At 54.1% G+C, this 25219-nt stretch overlaps 1 protein-coding gene across 1 annotated transcript in view; it reads left to right on the plus strand.

Moving 5' to 3' along the window:
• Positions 1-24694, plus strand: part of BMPR1B (bone morphogenetic protein receptor type 1B) — a 95071-nt gene extending 70377 nt beyond the window's left edge. Inside the window, exons 4-12 of the mRNA XM_061571135.1 lie at positions 1257-1359; positions 5699-5804; positions 6728-6818; positions 9240-9378; positions 10030-10222; positions 17272-17569; positions 18324-18499; positions 19933-20063; positions 21963-24694. Of these exons, the coding sequence (XP_061427119.1) occupies positions 1257-1359; positions 5699-5804; positions 6728-6818; positions 9240-9378; positions 10030-10222; positions 17272-17569; positions 18324-18499; positions 19933-20063; positions 21963-22088 (1363 nt within the window). The 3' untranslated portion in view covers positions 22089-24694. The remainder of the gene's footprint in view (positions 1-1256; positions 1360-5698; positions 5805-6727; positions 6819-9239; positions 9379-10029; positions 10223-17271; positions 17570-18323; positions 18500-19932; positions 20064-21962) is intronic.
• Positions 24695-25219: the final 525 nt, after the last annotated feature.

Genomic DNA, 25219 nt, shown 5'->3' on the forward strand with positions numbered 1-25219 from the left:
ACGTGCTAACCGCTGCACCACCACTCACCCCGCGCGTACACACAGTCACACAGTCGCGCACTCACACACGCACACACATGCGTCTATTTACAAACGCTTTGGCTGACACCTCGCAGCACAAACCGCAGGCAGCAGCCACGGCACGCACTCGCCAAACACAGCGGCCGATATCGGCGCACACAGCGAGCACCTGCCAACACGCTCTAAACATTGCGAAAGGTGAACTTTATTACGTTACTCCCCCACCCCCCCACCCCCGCCCCTAAAGCCCGGCTATTGGTCCACCCGCTCGCCCGTACGGCACGGAGGAGGCCGCGTTTGTGAGCGACCGCACCACTCGTGCGCGTCACAAGGAGGGAATTTACGGGGTTCGGAGTTCCTCGTTTGACGAGGCAGGATGTGCGTCGCTGGGGAGTAAGTTCCGCGCTCAGCGAAAAACGCACTTCGGTTGAGGAATCGCTCTTACCGAATCGCTTAAGCACGATAAACAATCGAGCAGTCCATCCCATGGCGAGACGAAGAACTGAAGGGGAATCTCGGAAAGGGCAATCGGCTCGGCGTTCATTGTATTTAGGGAGGCGTAGTAGCGCCGTTGTTTTTAAAGACATCGCTCACCGCAGAGAACCGTCGCTACACGACCACCGCACACCTACGGTAGCTGGCGCCAAACTGTGCCACACGCCCTCCCGCGTGCCCTGGTGTGAGCCTCGGTACCGATGAAGTTCTTTTATTTGTACTTTTTCTCCCGGTTCCGTACACGCACGTCATCACAACTCGGAGCCTTCACGCGCATCGCATCGCATCTCCACCAATCCAATGCCCTCGCTGCCGCCTCTCCCAAGGGGGACCGCCAGGGGCAGCGAGTGTACATGCGCACGTGCGTCGAACTTCTTTCGCACCGTACGTAGCCAACCACCGTGCCAATCGGAGCGCTACCCCACACACGCCCTGCTGCATAGAGGGGCGTCCATCACACGGAAATCCTGCAATGGATTTTCTCAAAATAATTTCCCCCCCGACCCCCCGCCGATTTGTCTCCTTGCGTGCGCTGCCCAGCGCGGAAGCAGTGCTGGGCGACGTCGTGTTAGGGAACGGTGCGCGGAATCCGGATACCACGGAGCTATCTCCCAGATCCGTTGGAGTCGACTCGGTTCCACACCGTAGGGGGCAGATGGGAGGGCAGCACTTTGGCGCCCGAAAGTGAAATCCGCTCGTTCTTCTCGTTCTTCTCGTTCGTTGGAACAAAACTGAAACAGGACCAACGGGCAGTGCTTCACGATCATCGAGGAGGATGAGTCGGGCGACGTGGTGGTGACTTCGGGCTGCGTGCAGAAGGAAGGCTCCGACTTCCAGTGCCGGGTGAGAGCAACCGCCCACCCACACTGCCGCCCGCTCGCCACGATCTATTCCCCTCCTGCTTCTCTTCCTCCTCCTCTTCCTCCTCCGTCTTCTTCCGTCGTACGGATATAGCGACGTCAAAGCCTTTGAATGATCCCGTCGAGAACATCGTCGCGTGCGGGCGATGAACGTTTCCCGCCGGCCGTCGTCAACGCGTGAGCTCGAGACGCGCGACATCGCTCGGCAACGGCTTCACCCGCCGTCCGTGCCGACCCCGTCGACGCCGCCGGACGTCAGGAGGCGCGTCGCAGAACTGTGTCGGTCACTGGTCGAGCTTGCTGCCGCCTCTGTCCCGGACAAAAGGGACCGATGATGTGGGCGGCACGTTGGCAAGATGCTCTATTTAAGACCGGGAGCCAGAGCAGAGCCTCACCATTCTGGCGAATTGCCCGATGATGCTGGATGCAATTACCAGCGAAACGTCGTACTCATAAATTGTAAATGTTGTGGTTTCAAGCTTCAACACACTGGTGGGCTAAAGCAGTGAACTATTTTGTCTTTTGTCAACGTGACACTTTTTTACTGATTGGACCGTGTCGGGTGGTGGAGGGTTACGACACATTTATAAATAACGCGATCTAAACCCAAAAACGTTGACTATGAATAAGATGTTAACTACCTCACCTGGTATGCAGGAGGTTTGCATGTGCCTGTTCCAGGTGGTTGTGTGGATTTTTCTCCGGGTCCTCCGGTTTTTCCCTCCACATTTAGAATCGACATCACGCGTTCAGAGTGTTTGGCTGCTGTACATTTCAACGTGATGAGTCACTTCCGTTGAGCTATCGTTTGTGGCCAGGTGGCTTCTGACAAAAAGCTTTCTAGCTCAGTGGGCCTTGCCTGGTAAAATAAAAATAGTTTATAGTTTACTTTTAGTTGGCAATGCCGCCCACGGCCGGTTCACGTTTCGCTCGCCACAGATGTTAGCCATGTCCTGGGATTGAACTCGGGTCGCTTGGTTTAAAGCACGGTGCGTCACTGTTTCCATGCCATAAAAAAACTGTTCCACCACTTTCATACTTCCCAAGTCGATAATTATATTAGTTTTAATCCACACTGCTGTTTACTTAAGAACCTCCCAACTGACTGCTAAAGCCGCTCCTTTTCGCCAGTTTCAAGAACCCAGGGGGGAAAAACTTTCAAGACGAAAAAAATCATTCGGCAGCCACCATAACAACGCTGACATTTGTCCGAACAGGATATCGCGACAGTTCACTGAGACGCACCTGCTTCTCGGGATAGAGGCAATCGAGATATCAGATATGGCGCCTTGTGATGAATGCATTTATTTATTTCTACGTTTGTCGTCCCACTCTCCCCTTCGTACGTTCACCGGGGTTTATTTGCACGTGGCCTGCTGTAAAAAAAAATCTCACTGCAAACACACGGGGGGTGGGGAGGGGGAGGTCGTGGGGGGTACGGTGGTTAATCACAGCAGCCCACCACACAAACATTTGCATTAGCGATGGGCTCCGGATAGCGAGAGTCACGCAGCACCTGTAAAGCGAGGAGGGCCCCCCCTCCCATCCCCACTTGCCCCCCCCCCCCTCCTCCTCCTCCATGCTTGCCCCCGGATTTCTGCAACCGGGCGAGCCAAGTGACGTCAGCGGCCGTCGTCGTAAATTCCTGCGGCCGTCAATCGGATTCGTTTGTCCGCGCGGACGCTGACGCCACTCTTCCAACGGTGGAATCGCTCCGCTCGCTCTCGCCCGGCCGCCTGTCCACTCGAACGCCGACCCACGCTGTCCTGCCGATCGTTTGGCGCGGCGCGCTTCTTGCAGGATCGTGGCTCTTTGTTTTGAGTTCTTCTTGGTTCTTTCGGTAAAGTCACGTAGAAGGGAAATAATAAAATAATAAAAATAAAACATAATAAAAGAAGAAATATTATAATATATTTATTTTATTATGTTTTATGTTTATTATTTTAAAATAATATATATTTATTTTATTACGTTGAATTTTTATTATTTTATTATTTCCCTTCTACGTGACTTTACCAAAATAATAAAATAATAAAAATAAAACATAATAAAAAAATATACTATATTATTTTATGTTTTATTTTTATTATTTTATTATTTCCCTTCTACGTGACTTTACCGAAATAATAAAATACAAAAATAAATAACATAATAAAATAAATATATTATTTTCTTTATACTTTATAAATGTATTATGTTTTATTATTGTATTATTTCCCTTCTACGTGACTTTACCGAAAGAACCAAGAAGATGAATCCCTGCAGTCACGAAAGCTTTAAATCGAAATTTTGTTTTTAGTTGTTTCTTGGAAAAATATATAATGCTTTCCGGCCAGAGTTGAAACCGATAATGCACGAGGCCCCTGTCCGTCAAAGGTTATCCGACGTAAAGTGAAATCTTAAGTGTAAACTTGCACTTAGAATTGGCGGCTTGCCCTATAATAATCATAATAAACTCGGCCGGATTTATCGAAGGGTCGTCCAAAATTTGGCGAAAAAAAATATAAAATGAATTCTTCAGTGTAAAGTTGCACTGCTAATTCGCGACTCATCCAACAATGAACCCGGCTGAATTTATCGAAGGGTGATCCGAAACTCGGCGATTTAAAATACCGTCGCTGATTAGAAAAGCCTTCTCGGCCAATGTGGTGACGTCACACGCCGGCGCCGAAAGGACTCGTACGACGACGTTACGTACTCTGCATTGAACGTCTTTCGCACCGTTGCGTAGCCAGCCGCGCCAATCGGAAGGTGCGGGAAAAGCAGCGCTCACGTCAGCTCTCCCCTCCCTGTGACGTCGCTGTGACGTCACTCTGACGTCGCTATGACGTTGCCGTGACGTCGTCTCATCGCCCGGCTCGACGCGTGGTGTTGTCGTCGCTAATTTCACGCTCTCCGGGACAAAACGCGCGATGGAACAGCCTTCCAGAATCCACGCGCATCCACGACTTTCTCTTCCGTGTTTACGAACGTAAACGCGTGACGTTTTTATTTCGCGTGACCTTCGATCAACAGCTGCACTGTTAGTGTTGCTGAAATGATGAAACGTTTCATTGTTTAGTTTAGTTTTATGTTTATATGTATACGTGGCGTCGTTCATGCGAGTGGCATCTCACCATCGCCGAGCGATCGTAGACGAGCTGGAAGGCTGCGAGACGGTGAGCTCTGCAGTCCTCCATATATCAAGATGTTTTCAGCCAATAGATTAGTTCATACGTGTGGGCGGAAAAGGGGGAGAACCGGGAGAAACCCCACATGTGGCAGGGAGTAACGCTCTGTCCCGTTGCAAAAGGGACGGATGATATGGGCAGTACGGTGGCGAGATGTTAACTACCTCGCCTGGTATACAGGAGGTCGTGGGTTCGAACCAGACCCTGACGCCTGCTGCTGTATATTTGGAGTTTGCGTGTCTTTCTCATCATCATCATCACGGTGGCTAAGAGATGTTAACTATCTCGCTTGGTATACAGGGGGTCGTGGGTTCAATCCCGACCCCTGACGCCTGTTGCTGTATATTTGGAGTTTGCGTGTCTCTCTCCCTGTGTTTGCGTGGATTTTTCTCAGGGTTCTCCGGTTTTTCGCTTCACATTATAGAATCAACATGTATTTTGAAGTGTTTGGCTGCTATACATTTTCCACGCGATAAGCCACTTCATTGAGGTATCATTTGTGGCCAGGTCGCTTCTGAAAAAGAACTATGTAGCTCAGTGGGCCTTACCTGGGAAAATAAAAAGTTGAGTTTAGTTTGAGTTTATTCATCACAGAGGTTTTTGGGTTAGATCGCGTAAATATATAAATTTGTCGTTTAAACCCGCCACCACCCGACACAGCCCACTAGTAAGGGTTGCAAACGAAACGTCGTATTCTATTATTTATTTTATTTTATTTCTACGTGACGTTAACCGAAAGAACCAAAGAGTAATCCCTGCAGTCACGAAAGCTTCAAGTCAAGTTTGAATTTATTCTAGATTTGAAGTTTTCGTGAATGCTAGAATCCATACTCTTCGGTTCTTTCGGTAAAGTCACGTAGGTGAGAAAAAAAAGTAAATTAAATCACGACGTTTCGATTGCAACACAAGCAATCATCATCAGGCGTGACAACCACAGCAGGAATTAGTTTTTCTTTTCACCTACGTGACTTTACCGAAAGAACCAAAGAGTAAGTTTGAGTTTATCCGTCCGTACTTCGCTGTAGATATGTACCATCGCCTTATCTTATGAATTTCGCTTCGAGAACGTTGTACAAATTCTCTCTCGATTATCGCACGTCGCCGGCGAGAGCAAGCGCATGTCGCTAACCCGTGAGGCCGCTGCCGCTGCAGGACACGAAGATGGCTCGAGTTCGCCGAGCCATCGAGTGTTGCTCCGACTACAACTACTGCAACCTGGACCTCGTACCCACGCTGCCACCGCCACCCCCCCAGCCAGGTGAGGGTGTGTGTCCCTGAGCACGTGTGTGTGTCCCTGCACGTGTGTGTGTGTGTGTCTGCACGTGTGTGTGTGTGTCTGCACGTATGTGTGTGTGTCTGCACGTGTGTGTGTGTGCGTCCTGCACGTGTGTGTGTGTGTGTCCCTGCACGTGTGTGTGTCCCTGCACGTGTGTGTGTGTGTATGTCTGCACGTGTGTGTGTGTGTGTCCCTGCACGTGTGTGTGTGTCCCTGAGCACGTGTGTGTGTGTGTGTCCTGCACCGGCCCCAACGACCTGTACCCCCTCGCCCCCGGCATGCCGACCTCCACAGGCGCTCTCTTACAGTGGTGTGTGTGTGTGGGTGTGCGTGCTCGCGTGCGCATGTTGCGTGTGTGTGTGGTAGCGTAGCAGTTAGCGCTACGAGCCAGGCCACCCGAGTTCAAGTCCCGGTCACGACCACCAACATCGGTGACGATTATCTGAACCGGTCCTGGGCCTCCGCTAGGTCGACTCAGCCTCAACTGAGTGCCCAGCGCAGTGTGTAAACATTGCCACTTGGGGAGACAAAGGCGGCCGGGTGTGGTGTTGGTCACTCCACCACCTTGTGTACCCACACCTGTCAACCCCTTATCAGTGCCCTACCTTATCACAGACCAATTCAGACCTTATTGGCCATTATAAATCTCAACGTTCATCCTACAAAGACCCATCACAAGGGAGAAACAAAAACAAATAGACATTTTTACTTGCCCGCATTGAAACGGCTGCACGCCGTACAGACCTGAAAAACTCAATTTCCCTGCGCGAGAATCCGGGGTAAACCGTATGGGTTGACACGGTATGTGTACCGTGCCGGCCTTCACATCACTTGCCCCAACAGGTCTGGTTAAGGCTACACAGGTGATCTTTGTCTCTATGTGTGTGTGCGTCACGGTGTTGCAGTGGGCCTGAGCATGACTCACATGGTGATGCTGTTCACCGTCTGCCTCTGCGTCCTGGGACTACTTTCACTCTTCCTCTTCCTCTACTTCAGGTGAGAGACGGTGGGGTGCTGGGGGAGCACGGTGGGGGGGTGGGGTGGGGGGGGAGACAAAGGTGGCTGGGCAATGTTGCCGATGGGTCTCGGCCACCCCCACGGCGTGCACCGTGCAGCGGCCTTCCTCGGTGCTCGACCAATCCGTACCGCTCAGAGGGAGGTCTTTGTTTTGTTGTGTGGTGCACGCACACACGCACACACACACACGCGTGCGTGTACATGTCTAGGGGAGCGGTGGTGCAGCGGTTAGCACGCTGCACTTACCAACCCGGTGACCCGAGCTTAATTCCCCCTCCTGGTCACCAGCGCCAGTGACGACTATCTGAACCGGTCCTGAGCCTCCCCTAGATCGACTCGGCCGTAAACGAGTACCCGGTGCGGCGTGCGGTAAACATCGCCATTGGGGAGACAAAGGCGGCCTAGCGTGGTGGCTGGCCACCCAGCCCCTCGTGTGCCGTGCCAGCCGTCACAGGCACCCCTCGCTAACAGCACTTGCCCCAAGTCTGTTGAGGCTATCCGGGGGCGGAGGGATCCTTGTCATTGTGTGTGGACATTGTCGCCGCTTGACTGACTCTTAAATTAAAAATCGCTGAATGAGCCGCCTCTTGGCTAATCCGTCTGTGTGCATCATTCATTCGGCCTCCCTCTCGCGCACACGGAAGAGCGGGGGGGGGACCTGCATGATTGGGTTTCCAGTTCACATTTTTGGCCGAATAAAGGTTGTTTGGATAATCGACGTGATGGATAAGTATATATATATACCTCCGTTTACCAACGTATCTCCTAGTCGGGTGGGTGGTGAGTGGGTGGTGAGTGGTGGTGGGTGGTGAGTGGTGGTGGGTGGTGAGTGGTGGTGAGTGGTGGGTGGTGGTTGGGTGGTGATTGGTGGTGGGTGGTGAGGGGTGGGTGGTGAGGAGTAGTGGGTGGTGAGGGGTGGTGGGTGGTGAGTGGTGGTGGTGGTGGGTGGTCAGGGGTGGTGGGTGGTGAGTGGTGGGTGGTGGGAGGTGAGTGGTGGGTGGTGGTGGTGAGTGGTGGTGGTGGTGGTGGGGGTGGTCAGGGGTGGTGGGTGGTGGGTGGTGAGTGGTGGTGGGTGATGAGTGGGTGGTGAGGGGTGAGTGGTGGTGGGTGGTGAGGGGTGGGTGGTGAGGAGTAGTGGGTGGTGAGGGGTGGTGGGTGGTGAGTGGTGGTGGTGGTGGGTGGTCAGGGGTGGTGGGTGGTGAGTGGTGGGTGGTGGTGGTGAGTGGGTGGTGGTGGTGAGTGGTGGGTGGTCAGGGGTGGTGGGTGGTGGGTGGTGAGTGGTGGTGGGTGATGGGTAGTGGGTGGTGGCGAGTGGTGAGTGGTGGGGAGTGGTGAGTGATGGTGGGTGGTCAGTGGTGGTGGGTGGTGAGTGGTGGTGGGTGGTGAGTGGTGGTGGGTGGTGAGTGGTGGTGGTGGGTGGTGAGTGGTGGTGGGTGGTGGGTGGTGAGTGGTGATGGGTGGTGGGCGGTGGGTGGTGGGCGGTGAGTGGTGGTGGGCGGTAAGTCGTGGGTGGTGGTGGGTGGTGGGTGGTGAGTGGTGGTGGGTGGTGGGCGGTGGGTGTTGGGCGGTGAGTGGTGGTGGGCGGTAAGTGGTGGGTGGTGGTGGGTGGTGGGTGGTGGTGAGTGGTGAGTGGTGGGCACTGTCTCTCCGCACGTGTCCTGGAATCCAGCACTATTGCAGCAGCAGTGAGGGTTGGCGGACCACTCCACACACGAGTTGTGCACCTCCTCACACGAAGGCTGTGGATGTGCCCACGAACTGCCTTGCCAGGAATCCCACTTGAGCGATGCACTTTTCAATCTAGATTGAAAACTCATGTGTTTACAACTCATGTGTTTACAACTCACGCGATTCCAACTCACGTGTTTACAACTGCTGTTTGTGTTTAGTTTGTTGACCTTCCTCCGCACCTCCGGTTAGCACGGTTGGCTCCGTACGGTGCGAAAGATGTTCAACTTATGGGATGAACTATTTCCCTTTGCTCATGCTCTGGTTTCCTCCCACGTGTATCAACACTCATTAAACCCGTTGCCATTCCGAGACATCTGCTAGTTACAGGGCGGGTGTCCCATTCACCGCTGATTCTCGGTACGTGCCCAAGCGGTTCGGTGTCAATTTTATTTAGAGAGGCATAGTCGCGCCGCTGTTGTTAAAGACCGTGTACTCACCGCAGAGAACTGTAGTGACACGACCGCACTCTGTGATAGACGGCGACAAACTGTGCCATACGCCCCCCAGTTACGGCCTTCGCTTCTCTCCACCGCTCTTTCTTTCTCTCTCCCTCTCTCGCACTCTCTCACACCTCACTCTCTCACACCTCACTCTCTCACCCTCGCTCTCTCACCCTCGCTCTCTCACCCTCGACCTCGCACTCTCCCCGTGTCCCCGCCGTGGCTGCAGGCACAGGAAGCAGACGGAGCTGCGGCCGTACGCGCTCGACCCCGAGCAGCACGAGACGTTCATCGCACCCGGCGAGACGCTCCGCGACCTCTTCGATCAGTGCCAGAGCTCGGGCAGCGGCTCGGGGCTCCCACTGCTGGTACGTACGTGGGCATGTGTGTGTGTACGTGTGTGTGTGTGTGTAAGTGTGTATGTGTATAAGCGCGTATGTGTGTATGTACGTGTGTGTACGTGTGTGTGTACGTGTGTATGTGTGTGTGTACGTGTTGTGTGTACGTGGGGAGCGGTAACGTAGCGGTTAGCGCGCCGCGGGACGAACCTGGTAACCAGAGTTCGATTCTCGCCCACGGGCCAACATCGGTGGCAATGATCTGAGCCGGTCCTGGGCCTCCCCCCGTCCTGTAGGTCGACTGAGCCTTGATAATGATGTGTGTGCAAACGTGAGATGTTGAGGCCGGGTGTGGTGACGGCCACACCAGCACCTAATTGATGTGGACTTGCCGGAGCAAGATTGACTCTGCTGATGAGACGCCGCGTGTCGAAACTGGTCCACAGTTTGCTTGTCTTGAAACAATGCTGCAGGGGCAGAGAACTCCCAGAAGGCCGCGGGGCTGATTGGTTGCGTATTTTTTCCAATGCAACATTTTCACGTGGATAGACGGGATATGTGAAGATGTGTACGGTACTCTTATTTATTCAGATAAACCAACGTACACACAGTGCACGCGACGTTACGCACGTGCACGTACCGACGCTGTCGTACGCCACCCCCCCCCCCCCCCGCCCGCAGGTGCAGCGCACGATCGCAAAGCAGATCCAGATGGTGCGGCAGATTGGCAAGGGCCGCTACGGCGACGTGTGGATGGGGCGCTGGCGCGGGGAGAAGGTGGCCGTCAAGGTGTTCTTCACGACCGAGGAGGCCAGCTGGTTCCGCGAGACGGAGATCTATCAGACGGTGCTCATGCGGCACGACAACATCCTGGGTGAGAGGCCACGGCAGGGGTGGTGACGGCGGCTGAGAAAAGCGTTGCCGGGCGCGGCGCAAGGCGCTGGTGTCGCTTGCGCCCCATGGACAACAAAATAAACATAAAAATTTGTTCTACAGAAATTAGTTTTTTCGATCTAGATTATTTAAAAAAGTGCGTAGCTTCAGTGGATTCCTAATATCAGACGGAAGGGCGTTCCAGACGGCCGCGGAAGCGCATTTGAAAGCTCGCGATGCGGTGGCCGTCATGTCCGGCAGGGGCGGGTAAGAAAGTTACAGCTACAGCCACAGATTCGAACTTGGTAGTCTCGGTTGTGCCAGGCTCGGTGCACCTCTGACCCCTTGTAAGTCCAGTTTACTCTTGAAGTCCAGTTTTCCAACGAAGTCCAATTTGCCATGGGAGTCCAGTTTTACCATGGGAGTCCAGTTTACCACAGAAGTCCAGTTTACCACAGAAGTTCAGTTTTACCATGGAAGTCCAGTTATACCATGGGAGTCCAGTTTTACGATGGGAGTCCAGTTTTACCATGGAAGTCCAGTTTTACCATAGAAGTCCAGTTTTACCATGGGAGTCCAGTTTTACCATGGGAGTCCAGTTTTACCATGGAAGTCCAGTTTTACCATAGAAGTCCAGTTTAACCATGGGAGTCCAGTTTTACCATGGGAGTCCAGTTTTACCATGGAAGGCCAGTTTTACGATGGGAGTCCAGTTTTACCATGGAAGTCCAGTTTTACCATAGAAGTCCAGTTTTACCATGGAAGTCCAGTTTTACGATGGGAGTCCAGTTTTACCATAGAAGTCCAGTTTTACCATGGGAGTCCAGTTTTACCATGGAAGTCCAGTTTTACCATAGAAGTCCAGTTTTACCATGGGAGTCCAGTTTTACCATGGGAGTCCAGTTATACCATGGGAGTCCAGTTTTACCATAGAAGTCCAGTTTTACCATAGAAGTCCAGTTTTACCATGGGAGTCCAGTTTTACCATGGGAGTCCAGTTTTACCATGGGAGTCCAGTTTTACCATGGAAGTCCAGTTTTACTACAGCAGTCCAGTTTTACCATGGAAGTCCAGTTTTACCATGGGCAGGGGTTGGCAACCCGCGGCGCTTTTTACGGACTGCTTCGTGACGTCCTTTACCACCATCTCGTATTCACCATGCGGTGCGGCTCTCGGAATATTGAGCTTTTTTTCTACCGAATTAGAAACCAAAAATGTCCCTTCTTGTTATGTCGGTTGCCGAGCCCCCCCTCCACCCCCACCCCCGCGTCAGACGGAGAGCCGAAATGTGAGCACACTTCACCGCGGCTCGATGATAAGCGCCGCGCGATGATCGATGGCTTCCCCCGCGCGATAAATAACGATAAACACGCGGCGCGTTCGCGGGCGGTTCAATTCTCTCGGAGGTCGCCCTGAATAATTCATGTAAATGTTTAAATCGCGAGCAGTTTGTTTTCATTTAAAGGAGCCAAAGGGCCCAATTTAATCCTTTTGCGCTGAGAAAGTAAATAAACGAGCGAGCGAGTGAGCGAGCGAACTGGCGATGAAATAGAAAGCTCCGATCGATGATGGCAACCGCAACAACAACAAAAATATGAACAAAATAAGAAATACGCACGCGCTGGGATATTATGTAACGCTTTTAAACGCGCGTTTTTGCCCTCCGAAGGATTTTATTAGCAGTTCGGAAGCTGTCGGGGCAAAACGCATTTTCACATTTGCAATTAGCATCGTCCGCCTTGAGCTCTGGTTTGTGCGTCACGCTTTGGGTTTCTCTTTCGGGAGAGTCTGCAACAGTAACGCAATGTGTTACCCTTGCGGTCCTGCTCGTACATCGGACCGTGTACATGAACATTTCGCCACGCCGCACATGAGCGTTCTCATACAGCAGGCGTACGGACGTACGGAGCTTTCGCGTGATCATAAAGCGAACGGAATCGCGTGGCCGTAATTATGAATAATTCAACAGGTGATGAATTGAGGCAGGGAGAAGCATGGCAGGAATGCTGTCTCTGCGTGCGTGCGGTGCGTGCGTGTCTTAGCACACGTGCGGCAAAAATCCATCCATCACGGCGGTGGTGGTGGTGGCGGGCGTGTGGGGAGTGGGGGGACAGCACTGCGTGTCTGCAGGATCGGTGGTGGTGGGGGTGGTGGTGGGAAGAAAATAAGAAATGGAACGTGTTTATTAATGGAGTGCAGGTGTGAGCTGTGATGTGGGTTCCGCGTTGTAGGTCAGCACTTGTTTTGATACGGTTTGGGATTTATTATTATTATTTTTAGCGGTGGAGGCTGTGGTTGGCGTTGGCGCGGGTTTTGCCGTGCGGACACAACACGTGCGTCTGTCTGCCGGGCACACAGAGCGCCCGTGGTATTTGTGCGTGGGAAATATGAACGAATTTATTAATTAGCGGTTATGGTAATATAATTAAGTGCGATGAATAATAAGCACATTTTTTATTGTTGCAACCAATTGCTTATTGTTAACGTGTTTTTGTGTAATAATTATAATTAGTTATGGCAGAAAGTAATAATGATTTATAAATGTTTTGACAACATTAACTTCAAATGATAAAAACTATATGCAGCATAAGTATATTTTGTGGGGCTCAAAAGCAAACATTGTTGTTTTCCAGATTTAGGACATTATTATTTTACACGGTAAAAATTCCCCCAATTTTATAGGGAAATTATGTTCTACGGTAAAGATTCCTCAAATCCGATTTGACTGTGAGAAGTTGGAAGGGCAAATCCGTTTGTTATCTGCATTCACCCAGCAGATTTTTGCTTTCTTTTTTTTATCAGCGTGATGATGCGTGCATTAATTTTTCGCCACTTCTGGAACTCTCCTCCTAATCGGCAACGAAATGTTGGGAATAAAATATGAGAAAGTGATGAGCTCTTACGGGAGGGGATGACGCTTCGGTGCCCTGTATCCACGGCTAAGTGTGAACAATGGGAGGAATATTTATCAGCTCGCTGAAATCACTTCGTCTTCTTATTCCTCTTCTTCTTTGGCATGGCATTGTGAAAAGCAACAGATTTATTTTTCTTCTTGGTTCTTTCGGTAAGGTCACGTAGAAGGGAAATAATAAAATACTAAATTTGTTTGTATTATGTTTTATTTTTATTACTTTATTATTTCCCTTCTACGTGACTTTACCGAAAGAACCAAGAAGATGAATCCCTGCAGTCACGAAAGCTTTACATCGAGATTTATTTTTCTTAACGATCGTCACGAACGAATGCAAAGGTTCCTCATCCAGTCCAACGAGGCGGTTGACGCAGTGTGGATTTCAGCAATACCGCCAGGATGTGCATGGATGATGGAGCATTCGTCGGCGATGATGCTTTGTACTTCTCCACAGTCGCATTCTGGCGATTACTTAATTTGGAGCTTTCGTGACTGCAGGAATTACTCTTTGGTTCTTTCGGTAAAGTCACGTATAAAGAGAAAATAATAAATTAAATACTAGCATACGACGTTTCGATTGCAACACAAGCAATCATCATCAGGTATAAATGAAATAGAAACACAAATCTAGTATACTTAGAAATGTAATGTAATACAACAGAGAGTCGGATAACATAACAGTCAACACCCTACCTGGTTGATTACGTTCTTCCTGAGAATGCTACTTATATGTCTGTCTATATGTCTCTGGTTTTGTGTTTTATCTCTATCTCAAATTTAGCATTCTCAGGAAGAACGTAATCAACCAGGTAGGGTGTTGACTGTTATGTTATCCGACTTTCTGTTGTATTACATTACATTTCTAAGTATACTAGATTTGTGTTTCTATTTCATTTATACCTGATGATGATTTCTTGTGTTGCAATCGAAACGTCGTATGCTAGTATTTAATTTATTATTTTATCTTTATACGTGACTTTACTGAAATAACCAAAGAGTAATTCGGGCGATTCTTCGATCTTCCATTGACGGAACGTGCACGGCGCATCCGCCGTGTCGTGTTCGAGCGCGGTTCAGCGTGGCCCACGCTCGTCGCGGAAGAGAGAATCCCGGTGCCTCCACCGTCGAAATCACTTGCGGTGTCTCTTATCCGCCGACGAGCTCTCGGATGACAGGAAGCATCCCCGCGCGGATGATACGACTTTGCGCAGGTCAATTGTGAAGGGAACAGAGAACAGAGGGAATCGAATAAATCGGCGCTTCTTGGATGTCGAGGAGTTTTTACTCCGCTAGTATGGGTTTACGTGCGGGGGAGTCGCGTGTTGGGGTGTGTGTCTGTGTGTGTGTGTGGGGAGCGGTATTGTAGCGGTTCGCGCTACGCTGCGCTACCAACCCGACGAGGCGAGCTCGATTCTCGCTCACGGCCACCAACACCCAGTGACGATTATCTGAAGCGGTCCTGGGCCTCTCCTAGGTCGACTCAGCCACAAATAATTATCTGGTGCGACGTGCAAACATGGCCACTAAGGAGACAAAGGTGGCTGGGCACAGTGTTGGTCACCCACCCCCTCGTGTGCCGTGCCGGCCTTCACAGGTGCTCGCTAACAGCACTTGCCCCGACAGTCTGTTAAAGCTATACGGGGGATCTTTGTGTGTGTGGGAGTGTGCGTGTGTGTGTAGGAGAGACTGTGGAAGTATTTGTGTGTGGGAGAGACTGTGGGAGTATGCAGGTGTGTGTGTGGGAGTGTGTGTCGGAGTGTGGGAGAGTCTTTGGGAGTGTGTGGGAGTGCGTGCGTGTGTGGGAGTGCGTGTGTGAGAATGCGTGCGTGCGTGGGAGTGCGTGCGTGTGTGAGAATGCGTGCGTGCGTGGGAGTGCGTGTGTGGGAGTGCGTGCGTGTGGGAGTGCGTGCGTGTGTGGGAGTGCGTGTGTGCGTGTGTGTGCGTGTGTGGGAGTGCGTGCGTGTGTGGGAGTGCGTGCGTGTGTGGGAGTTCGTGCGTGCGTGGAAGTGCGTGTGTGGGAGTTCGTGCGTGCGTGCGACTGCGTGCGTGCGCGTGTGTGCGTGCATGTGTACGTGCGTGTGTGCGTGGGAGTGTGTGCGTGGGAGTGCGTGCGTGCGTGTCTGTGCGTGGGTGCGTGTGTGCGTGTGTGTAGGAGAGACTTTGGGAGTGTGCGGGCTGGAGACGATGGGAATGAACACGCGTGGGGGGGGGGGGGGGGTGTTGAGGAAGCGTTTTATTAAAAGAGCCGCGAGCAGCAGCAGCAGCAGCGAGTGGAGGTGGCACAGTGAGCGATGGCGACTCGGTGACAGCGCGGCCCGCGGGGCCTGCGGGGCGTGCAGGTGTTTGGAGCGGGCTCAAGTTCGCTGGCGGCGCTGGCGGCGGCGGCGGCGGTGGCGACGGTTTTTTGTTGTTGCAGTTCGCGAGAGGCAGGCCCAGTCATCCCGAGGGAGCGTTGGGGCACGCGGCAGTTGGCTGCGCCGGGCACAAGGCAAAGACTCATAGACTCACACAGAGACCCATAGACTCACACAGAGACCCATAGACTCACACAGAGACCCATAGACTCACACAGAGACCCATAGACTCACACAGAGACCCATAGACTCACACAGAGACCCATAGACTCACACAGAGACCCATAGACTCACACAGAGACCCATAGACTCACACAGAGACTCATAGACTCACACAGAGACCAACAGACTCACACAGAGACACATAGACTCACACAGAGACTCACAGACTCGCACAGAGACCCATAGACTCACACAGAGACACACAGACTCACACATAGACTCACACAGAGACACAGACTCACACAGAGACACAGACTCACAGAGAGACGCATAGACTCACACAGAGACTCACAGACTCGCAGAGACCCATAGACTCACACAGAGACACATAGACTCACACAGAGACACAGACTCACAGAGAGACACATAGACTCACACAGAGACTCACAGACTCACAGAGGGACCACCCCCCCCCCTCCCACCTTCCAATGTAGCTCAAGGGGATCCGTCAACACAATCCAATCCTATTAAACATAACCTGCGAATGAAGCGCGTGCATGGGGGAGCGGTGGCGTAGTGGTTAGCGCTACACTGCGCTACGAACCCGGCCACCCGGGATCGAGTGCCGCTCACAGCCACCAACGCCACTGACGATTATCTGAGCCGGTCTTGGGGCCTTCCCGGGGTCGACTCGGCCTCAAACGAGCATCAGACGAAGGCGGCCGGGCACGGTGGCGACGGCCAATCCACCCCCCTCGTGCGAGCGCCGCGGTCGGGGCTCTCACGGTCACCGCTAGGCTTAACGGCGCTTGCCCCGACCGCCCGTTAGGGGCTACTCGGGGGACCTTTGGCTTTGCCCGCGCGTGTGTCGGTGCGCGTGCCCGAGGGCGTGACGCGCACCTGCGCGCGTGCGACGGCTCACGCCGGGCGTGTTTGTAACCAAAAGCAAAACGCATCGGCGGGCCCACCGCGTTCCGCGACGGTGCGCCGTCTTGAGTGTGCAGGCGGTGCAACTGCACCGGGGCCCAGGGACACGGAGGGCCCCCAGGCGCCAGGCTAAGAGGGGGGGGGAGAGTGGCCGGACAGGGGGCAACCATTGAATTCCTTGCACCCGTGCCCACGTTGACGCCTGCTGTACATTTGGAGTGTCTCTGTCTCTCTCCCGTTGTTCGCGTGGAATTTTCCCTCCACGTTTAGAATCAACGTGTTCAGAGTGTGTGGCTGCTTTACATTGCCACGTGATCACGAGCCACTTTGTTGAGCCTTTATTCGCGATGGCCAGGTCGCTTCAGAAAAAGAGCTGCGTAAGTCAGTGGGCCATTACCTGGTAAAACAAAAAATTGTTTCGATTATAAATCCATAATTCAGAAATCTGCTCACAATCTCAATCGGCATTCATTACCGACCGTCACAGCGAGCCCAACGATTTACGTCTTCCCCTTTTGCGTCACTTCGCACACGCATCCCCGTGAACACCGCAGCCCGATTCGCGAACATCCCCTGAACGCGTAAGGAGGGGGGGGGTCAAGCGACCTCTCGCGCGCGCGAAAAACTCTACTACGGTTTTCCGCGTTCATCTCCGCGCACACCGTGGCGGACGGAGCTGACGTCTCGCTCCCGCAGGCTTCATCGCGGCCGACATCAAGGGCACGGGCTCGTGGACGCAGCTGTTCCTCATCACCGACTACCACGAGAACGGCTCCCTCTACGACTACCTCAAGTGCACCACGCTGGACCCGCGCGCCGTACTCCGGCTCGCCTACTCGGCGGCCGCCGGCCTGTGCCACCTGCACACAGAGATCCACGGCACGCAGGGCAAGCCGGCGATCGCCCACCGAGACCTCAAGAGCAAGAACGTGCTGGTCAAGCGCAACGGCACCTGCTGCATCGCCGACCTCGGCCTCGCGGTCAAGTTCAACAGGTGTGGGGTCTGTGTGTGTGGCGTGTGTGTGTGCGTGTATGGGGTGTGTGTGTATGTGGGGCATGTGTATGTGTGTGCTAGAGGTGCGTACGTGTGGGCCGTGTGTGTGTGTGGGGCCTGTGTGTGTGTGTGTGGTCTGTGTGGGGGGTGTGTGTGTGTGTGGCGTGTGTGTGGCGTGTGTGTGGTGTGTGAGTGGAGTGTGCAGTGTGTGTGTGTGTGTGTGGCCTGTGTGTGGGTTGTGTGTGGTGTGTGTGTGGGACGTACTGTGTGTGTGGCGTGTGTGTGTGTGTTGTGTGTGTGTGGTGTGTGAGTGGAGTGTGCAGTGTGTGTGTGTGTGGGGCCTGTGTGTATGTGTGTGGTCTGTGTGTGTGTGGTGTGTGCAGTGTGTGTGGGGCGGATTGGTGCGTGTAAGTGTGTGGTGTTGGCACAAGCGCAGCGGTGACATCACCGCCACTTAGTAGGGAACGGCGGCTGTTGTTGTTGTTGGCCGTGTCGCGTCGCGTGTGATGTCATCGCACGATGCGATGACATCACACGCGACGCGGGGCATAGCGGCCTTCGCGTACGGCACGAGATCCAACCAAACTTTCAGCGAAGCCCCCTTTCGCTCGACGTATCCGTGTTTGGACGGGGCGAGTGCCCGACAGCCGCACGGCCTCTCCGCTCCAGCGCCGTTCGCGTCGCGTCCCCATCGCATCGCGAGGCGCCAACGCACGCGTCTGTAACGGCGCGTCTTTCTGTCCGTCCCCCGCAGCGACACGAACGAGGTGGACATCCCGCTGAGCGGGCGCGTGGGCACCAAGCGCTACATGCCGCCCGAGCTCCTGGACGAGACCATTAACCGCAAGCACTTCCAGTCGTACATCATGGCCGACATGTACAGCTTCGGACTCATCCTGTGGGAGATCGCACGCCGGTGCATCTCGGGGGGTGCGTACGAGCGCGCACACGTGTGTACACACACACGCGCGTGTACACACACATGCTTGCACACACACGCGTGCACACACACACGCGTGTACACACACAACAACGTTCCCCCGTATAGCCTGTAACAGACTGTAGGGGCAAGTGCTGTTAGTGAGCACCTATGAAGGCCGGAACGGTACACGAGGGGGTGGGTGGCCAGCACCACGCTCGACCGCCTTTGTCTCCCCAGTGGCGATGTTTATACATCACACCGGGTACTCATTTGAGGCTGAGTCGACCTAGGGGAGGTCCAGGACCGGTTCAGATGATCGTCACTGGTGCTGGCCGTGAGCGGGAATCGAACTCGGTTGCCGGGTTCGTAGCGCTGCGCACTAACCACTACTCTACTGCTCCCCAGGTGTACACATACACGCATGTAGACACACAACAACAACCGCCATTCGCCACTAAGTGGCGGTGACGTCACACACGCGTGTACACACACACACCCCATAGCCTGAACAGACTGTTGGGGCAAGTGTTCATAACGGGCAGCACCTACGAAGGCCGGCACAGCACACGAGGGGGTAGGTGGCCAACACCATGCCCAGCCGCCTTTGTCTCCCGAGTACTTATTTGAGGCTGAGTCGACCTATGGGAGGCCTAGAATCGTTTCAGATAATCATCACCGGTGTTGGCCATTAGTGGGAATAGAACTCGAGTGGCTAGGTTCTACACACACACATACGCATGCATGTATGCATAGGGTACATGCACAAAGACAAAGAAAAACAACAATCCCCTGTATAGCATCAATAGACTGTTGGGGCAAGTGCTGTTAGTGAGCACCTGTGAAGGCCGGCACAGTACACGAGGGGGTGGGTGGCCAGCACCATGCCTGACCACCTTTGTCTCCCTAGTGGCGATGTTTTTACACACCGCACCAGGCACTCATTTGAGGCTGAGTCGACCTAGGGAACGCCCATGACCGGTTCAGATAATGGCCACTGGTGTTGGCCGTGAGCCAACACCAGGGTTCATGCACGCACACACATGCACGCACACATACAAAGATAAAGATCCCCCGTATAGCCTTAACAGACTGGAGGGGCAAGTGCTGTTAGCGAGCGCCTATGAAGGCCGGAACGGTACACGAACGAGGGGGTAGGTGGCCAGCACCACGCCCGACCGCCTTTGTCTCCCCAGTGGCGATGTTTACACACCGCACCAGGTACTCATTTAAGGCTGAGTCGACCTAGGGGAGGCCCAGCACCGGTTCAGATAATCGTCACTGGTGTTAGCCATGAGCGGGAATCGAACCCGGGTCGCCAGGTTCATAGTGCAGCGCGCTAACCGCTACACTATCGCTCCACACACACACGCACACACACGTGTGAACACGCTCGCGTTACGCCCGCGTTGTTGACGAGCCCAGGGTGCCACGGCGTGCGCAGGCATCGTGGAGGAGTACCAGGTGCCGTACCACGACACGGTGCCCTCAGACCCCTCGTACGAGGACATGCGCGAGGTCGTCTGCCTCAAGCGCCTGCGGCCGTCCTTCCCCAACCGGTGGAGCTCCGACGAGGTGAGCAACCTCGCCCGCCCGCCGACTCGCTCGCCCGTCGACTCGCTCGCCCGTCGACTTCGCTCGCCCATCGACTCGTTCGCCCGTCGACTCGCTCGCCCGCCCGCCGACTCGCTCGCTCGCTCGCCCGCCCGCCTGTTATCTCGCTTACCCGGCTGTTAATGCGCTCACTTACGCATCACACCATATACTCCTTTGAGACTGAGTCAACCTCGGGGAGGCCCAGGATCGATTCCGATAATTGTCACGGGTGTTGACCGTGAGCGGGAATCGAACTTCGGTCGCCGGGTTCATAGCGCAGCGCATTAACAGCTACACTATCCCTCCTCTACACACACACACAGCTCCAAACACACACACAGATGGCCCCACGCACACACACACAGACAGCCACACACACACACACACAGACAATCACACACACAGACGGCCACACGCACACACACAGACAGCCACACACACACACAGACAGCCATACACACACACACAGCCACACACACACACACAGACAGCCATACACACACAGACAGCCACACGCACACACACAGACAGCCACACGCACACACACAGACAGCCACACGCACACAGACGGCCATACGCACACACATACAGACAGCCACACACACACACAGACGTCCACACGCACACACACACAGACATCCACACGCACACACACACACAGACGGCCACACGCACACACACAGACGGCCACACGCACACACACAGACGGCCACACGCACACACACAGACAGCCACACACACAGACGGCCCCACGCACACACACAGACAGCCACACGCACACACACAGACAGCCACACGCACACACACAGACGGCCACACGCACCCACACACAGACGGCCACACGCACACACACAGACAGCCACACGCACACACACACAGACGGCCACACGCACACACACAGACAGCCACACGCACACACACAGACAGCTCCAAACGCACACACACAGACGGCCCCACGCACACACACAGACAGCCACACAGACGGCCACACGCACACACACACAGACGGCCACACGCACACACACAGACAGCCACACGCACACACACACAGACAGCTCCAAACGCACGCACACAGACGGCCACACGCACACACACAGACGGCCCCACGCACACACACAGACAGCCACACACACAGACGGCCACACGCACACACACAGACAGCCACACACACAGACGGCCACACGCACACACACAGACAGCCACACGCACACACACACAGACGGCCCCACGCACACACACAGACAGCCACATGCACACAGACAGCCACACGCACACAGACAGCCACACGCACACACGCAGACAGCCACACGCACACACACACAGACAGCCATACGCACACACACACAGACAGCCACACACACACGATCAGCCTTCCGACCAAAAAATGTGCCACACATGCCTGCCCGCTGTGTGTTTATCTGGTCAATTGGAACAGTGTTTTAAATTTGTGTTTACTCTAGATCCAAGACATCGCCCGAGCCTTTCTAAAGCGGGCGCTGTGAAACGGCTCAATTATGTACAAATGGCATTCCAAAACAAGCACGGCTGATGTGGTGCAGAGCGCACAGCGAGTGGCCAAATTACGGGAACCTCCAATTAAACCGAGTCGGTGGTTACGGTTGGAAGACACGGGGGGGGTGGGCTAGAACCAGTGGTGGGGGGGGGGTTAGAACCAGTGGGGGGGGGGGGGGGTCGGCAGACTCCTGTTACGTGTGTGGTGTGTGTACGTTCGTGTGTCTGCGAATACGCGTGGATACGTGCCTCTTAGTGCTTGTGTGCGCGTGTGGATGCATGTGTGTGCGTGCGCACGCATTCCTGCTCACGCACGCGTGTGTGTGTGTGTCTCTGTGTGTGTCTCTGTGTGCACGTGCCCTCCAGTGCCTGCGCTCAATGGCCAAGCTGATGTCCGAGTGCTGGGCGCACAACCCGGCGTCGCGTCTCACCGCGCTGCGCGTCAAAAAGACGCTCTACAAAATGTCCGAGTCGCAGGACATCAAGATCTGAACGGAGCCCGGCCGAGGGCGGTGGGACGACGCGGGGGGCACAAAGCCCCCCCCCCCCCCGCGGCCGCTCCCACTGAGACAGACGAGGCCCCGCGGCACCAACGAACGATTCACAAAGCGAGTGGTGCGCGGCCTCGCAAGTCCGCCGGCGGAACGACGATGGACGGAAGGAGAAGGGGAGGGGGGTGAGTTCGGTGTTTTTGAACCACGAACCTGGAAAAAAATAGCAGTCGACCCCCCCCCCCTCCTCTCCCCGACGACCTCGAACGACCCCCCCCATGAACCTAATCCCCCTCGTCCCCGGTGACATCGCGATCCGGGCCCTGACAATTGGGCTCCGCCGTTCTTTTGTTTTTGGAGCGGCCCCGCGAAAAGCCAATGCCGCCGTTCAAGAGGGATGGGGCAGGTGGGTCGCGGCTTCCAGACGGAGCGAGCCGGCGCTAGCGGCCGTCGTCACGTGCGCCGCGGGTGGCGGGGGATGTGGGGTAGAACTTTGTGGCTCTGCGCCTGCGGGGGGGCGGGTGCACGGAGGGACGAGCGATGGTTGGTGGCGAGTGGGAGAGTTCCTGGTGGATTAAAACTGCGGAAGAGAAGAAGAAGAAAAAGCTCAAACGGGCGGCTGAAGCAGCCCGCTCGGTCTGCCGCGGGATTTGTTTTCGCGTGAAGTGAGTCCACGCCGAGAAGTTTCCAACACGGACAAAAGACGCACGATGTTGTACATCGCCGGGGCCTTTCGCCAACATTCGCGTGCGCAGAAATGTTTCGTGTAAAGCGCTTGCGGTGGATCGCGAGGGTTGTGAATATTTCTCGGTTGTGGGTAACGAAAGCTGTTGCAGTAACGGCCCCGTCGCAGGATCCACCTCCCTGCTTCCCCCTTTGCCCAGCGATGGCTTCCTTTAGCCAAACTCTTCCAAGCTCTCTCTCTCTCCATCTCTGACTTTCTCACTGTTATTCCACGTCATTTGGTATACATCTCAAAAGTCAGTTCGGTTACGGTTATAGCAATCTTCCCTTGATTTTTTTTTTGCCCAAAAATGTAATTCCCTTGAAGACTTTTTGACCTCCGTTTTTTTGGTTTTCAAAGCATAACATTTACTTGGCCTGTTATCGTGGCCGAGCCCCCCCCAAAAACAACCTGTCGTGATGTTACAACTCTACAGTCGGACGTGGGGGTCCGTCTGTGGCCGTGACAACGCGCCAGGACAATCGTCGAGGGCAATCGCGGCCGGCACCAGCGACTCGTTTTGCTCCGAGCAACTCTCGTCAACTCGGCGCGACATTGGCAGTGAGCGACGGACTTTGTGTCCAGCCAGCGGAGAGTCAGAGTTTGTATAAAAGTGCGTCCTATGGACAACGATTGGTCGACACAGCACACAACTTCTTGGGCACTCACGTGACCCTCAGTGTTCCGATTCATCCCAGCCACCCATTCGCGAGTTCAACGATCAGATTTGCCCAGATTTGTGCAACTAAATATGTTTAACAATCAATAATAGTTTTAGCAATTATTTAGCCCGGCGGTGGCGGCGGCGGCACACGCTCGTCGCCCGGCCCTGTGGAGGCAGGGAGGGTTTGGTGGATAACGCACCTGTTGCGAGACACCCTTCCCGCGGGCGTCCACCACGCTGCACGCCGTGACTTGCCGGGAGAAGGCGGTGCGGGAGATGCAGACCCGACCTGTTCCGTCTGTCAGGGGTCGAGGGTTTGCGCTTCGCACACGCGCGATGTTTTCCCCGGGTGCTCGAGTTTCCTTTCAAATGCAAACACTCGCTAGTTGGCCAATAGCACCTTCATATGCAGAGGAACGCAGAGCTTTGGCAGGTCGTTGGCGCCGGCTCAACAGGGTGGCTGCCTTCCCGCTCGTCCGCGGGTCCTCCTGGCGCATATCGAGTCGTTCCCTCTCGCTACGAGAGCGAGAAAACGCTGCACGGAGCACTACAATTAGGAAATGGTTATTTTTAAAAAAAATATATATATAAATAAATAAACAAACAATTTTGTACTTTTTTCCCAAGTTTCCTCGCCGAGTCGGGTTCCATCTCCACGCTCTTCTCTCCCCCCACCGCCTTTGACCCATCGTCATCTCCGGAGTAACACCGCCACCAGCCGCGTCATCTCCTGCAGTCCTCCCCCCCCCCCCCCCCCCCTTTCTCTTTAGCGTTGCCTTCCCACGTGCGCATGTTGAACTTCTTTCACACCGTACGTGGCCAACCGTGCTAATCAGGCCACACGTGCCAACAACCACTCAACCTCTCGTTGATGCCGACGCTACTTGCTTTGGCCCGTCGTCTCAGCTTGCCAACGACGATCGCCCCCTGAGCGGGAGCTGCGCTGATTTGGACCGAGAGCTGTTGTCTCATATCCAAGCCCAGACAGAGTCATTGTTGTTGTGCAGCGATCACCACCCCCACCACCACAACGATCACCACCCCCACCACAACGATCACCACCCCCACCACAACGAATCCCCCAGTCTCCCAGTCCTCCTCCTCCCTTCCAGGGCATTGAGGAGCGTCTCTCGTCCACCACACGAAAACATAAATTCAACAAGAAGTGTAAATGTGTTGCTGCGCGATGGATCTTGGAGCATTAAACCCCCCGCTCACCCCCCCCCCCCGCTCACCTCCCCCCTCCCCCGCTCACCCCCCCACTCACCTCCCCCGCTCACCCCCCCGCTTGTACCCCCTCTCCCGCCCCCCCCGCTCCCCCGCCCCGCTCCCCTCCCTCCTTACGAGGTTGGTGGTGCCACTGCTCACAAAGAAAAAAAAATGTTTTGACCTTGTGTTGCAATATTTATTTCACAATATGTAGCCTTAAGTTGCAATTTATTATTATTAATAATGTCATTGTTGTTGTTTCAGTACCGTTTGTTTTTTTACTATTTTTGCAACGTCAGTGTTTGTAAAAAAAACTACTTTTATATACTTTTACGTCTTCATACGCGTTTTACTTTCTCATTTTGTCACGGTCGTGAGTCTTGCGCCCTCTCTGCCTCTCTCTCTCTCTCTCTGTCCGTGGTGTTGCGTCCTGTACATGAGCCAGTTGATTATGCACGCGTCGCGCATACGGGTAATGATTGTACACGTATCCCTACAAACAACAAACAACAACAACCGTTCGCCACTAAGTGGC

The sequence above is a fragment of the Lethenteron reissneri genome, chromosome 47 (assembly GCF_015708825.2).
Source record: "Lethenteron reissneri isolate LAM-NWPU_2019-01 chromosome 47, ASM1570882v1, whole genome shotgun sequence".
NCBI lineage: Eukaryota > Metazoa > Chordata > Hyperoartia > Petromyzontiformes > Petromyzontidae > Lethenteron > Lethenteron reissneri.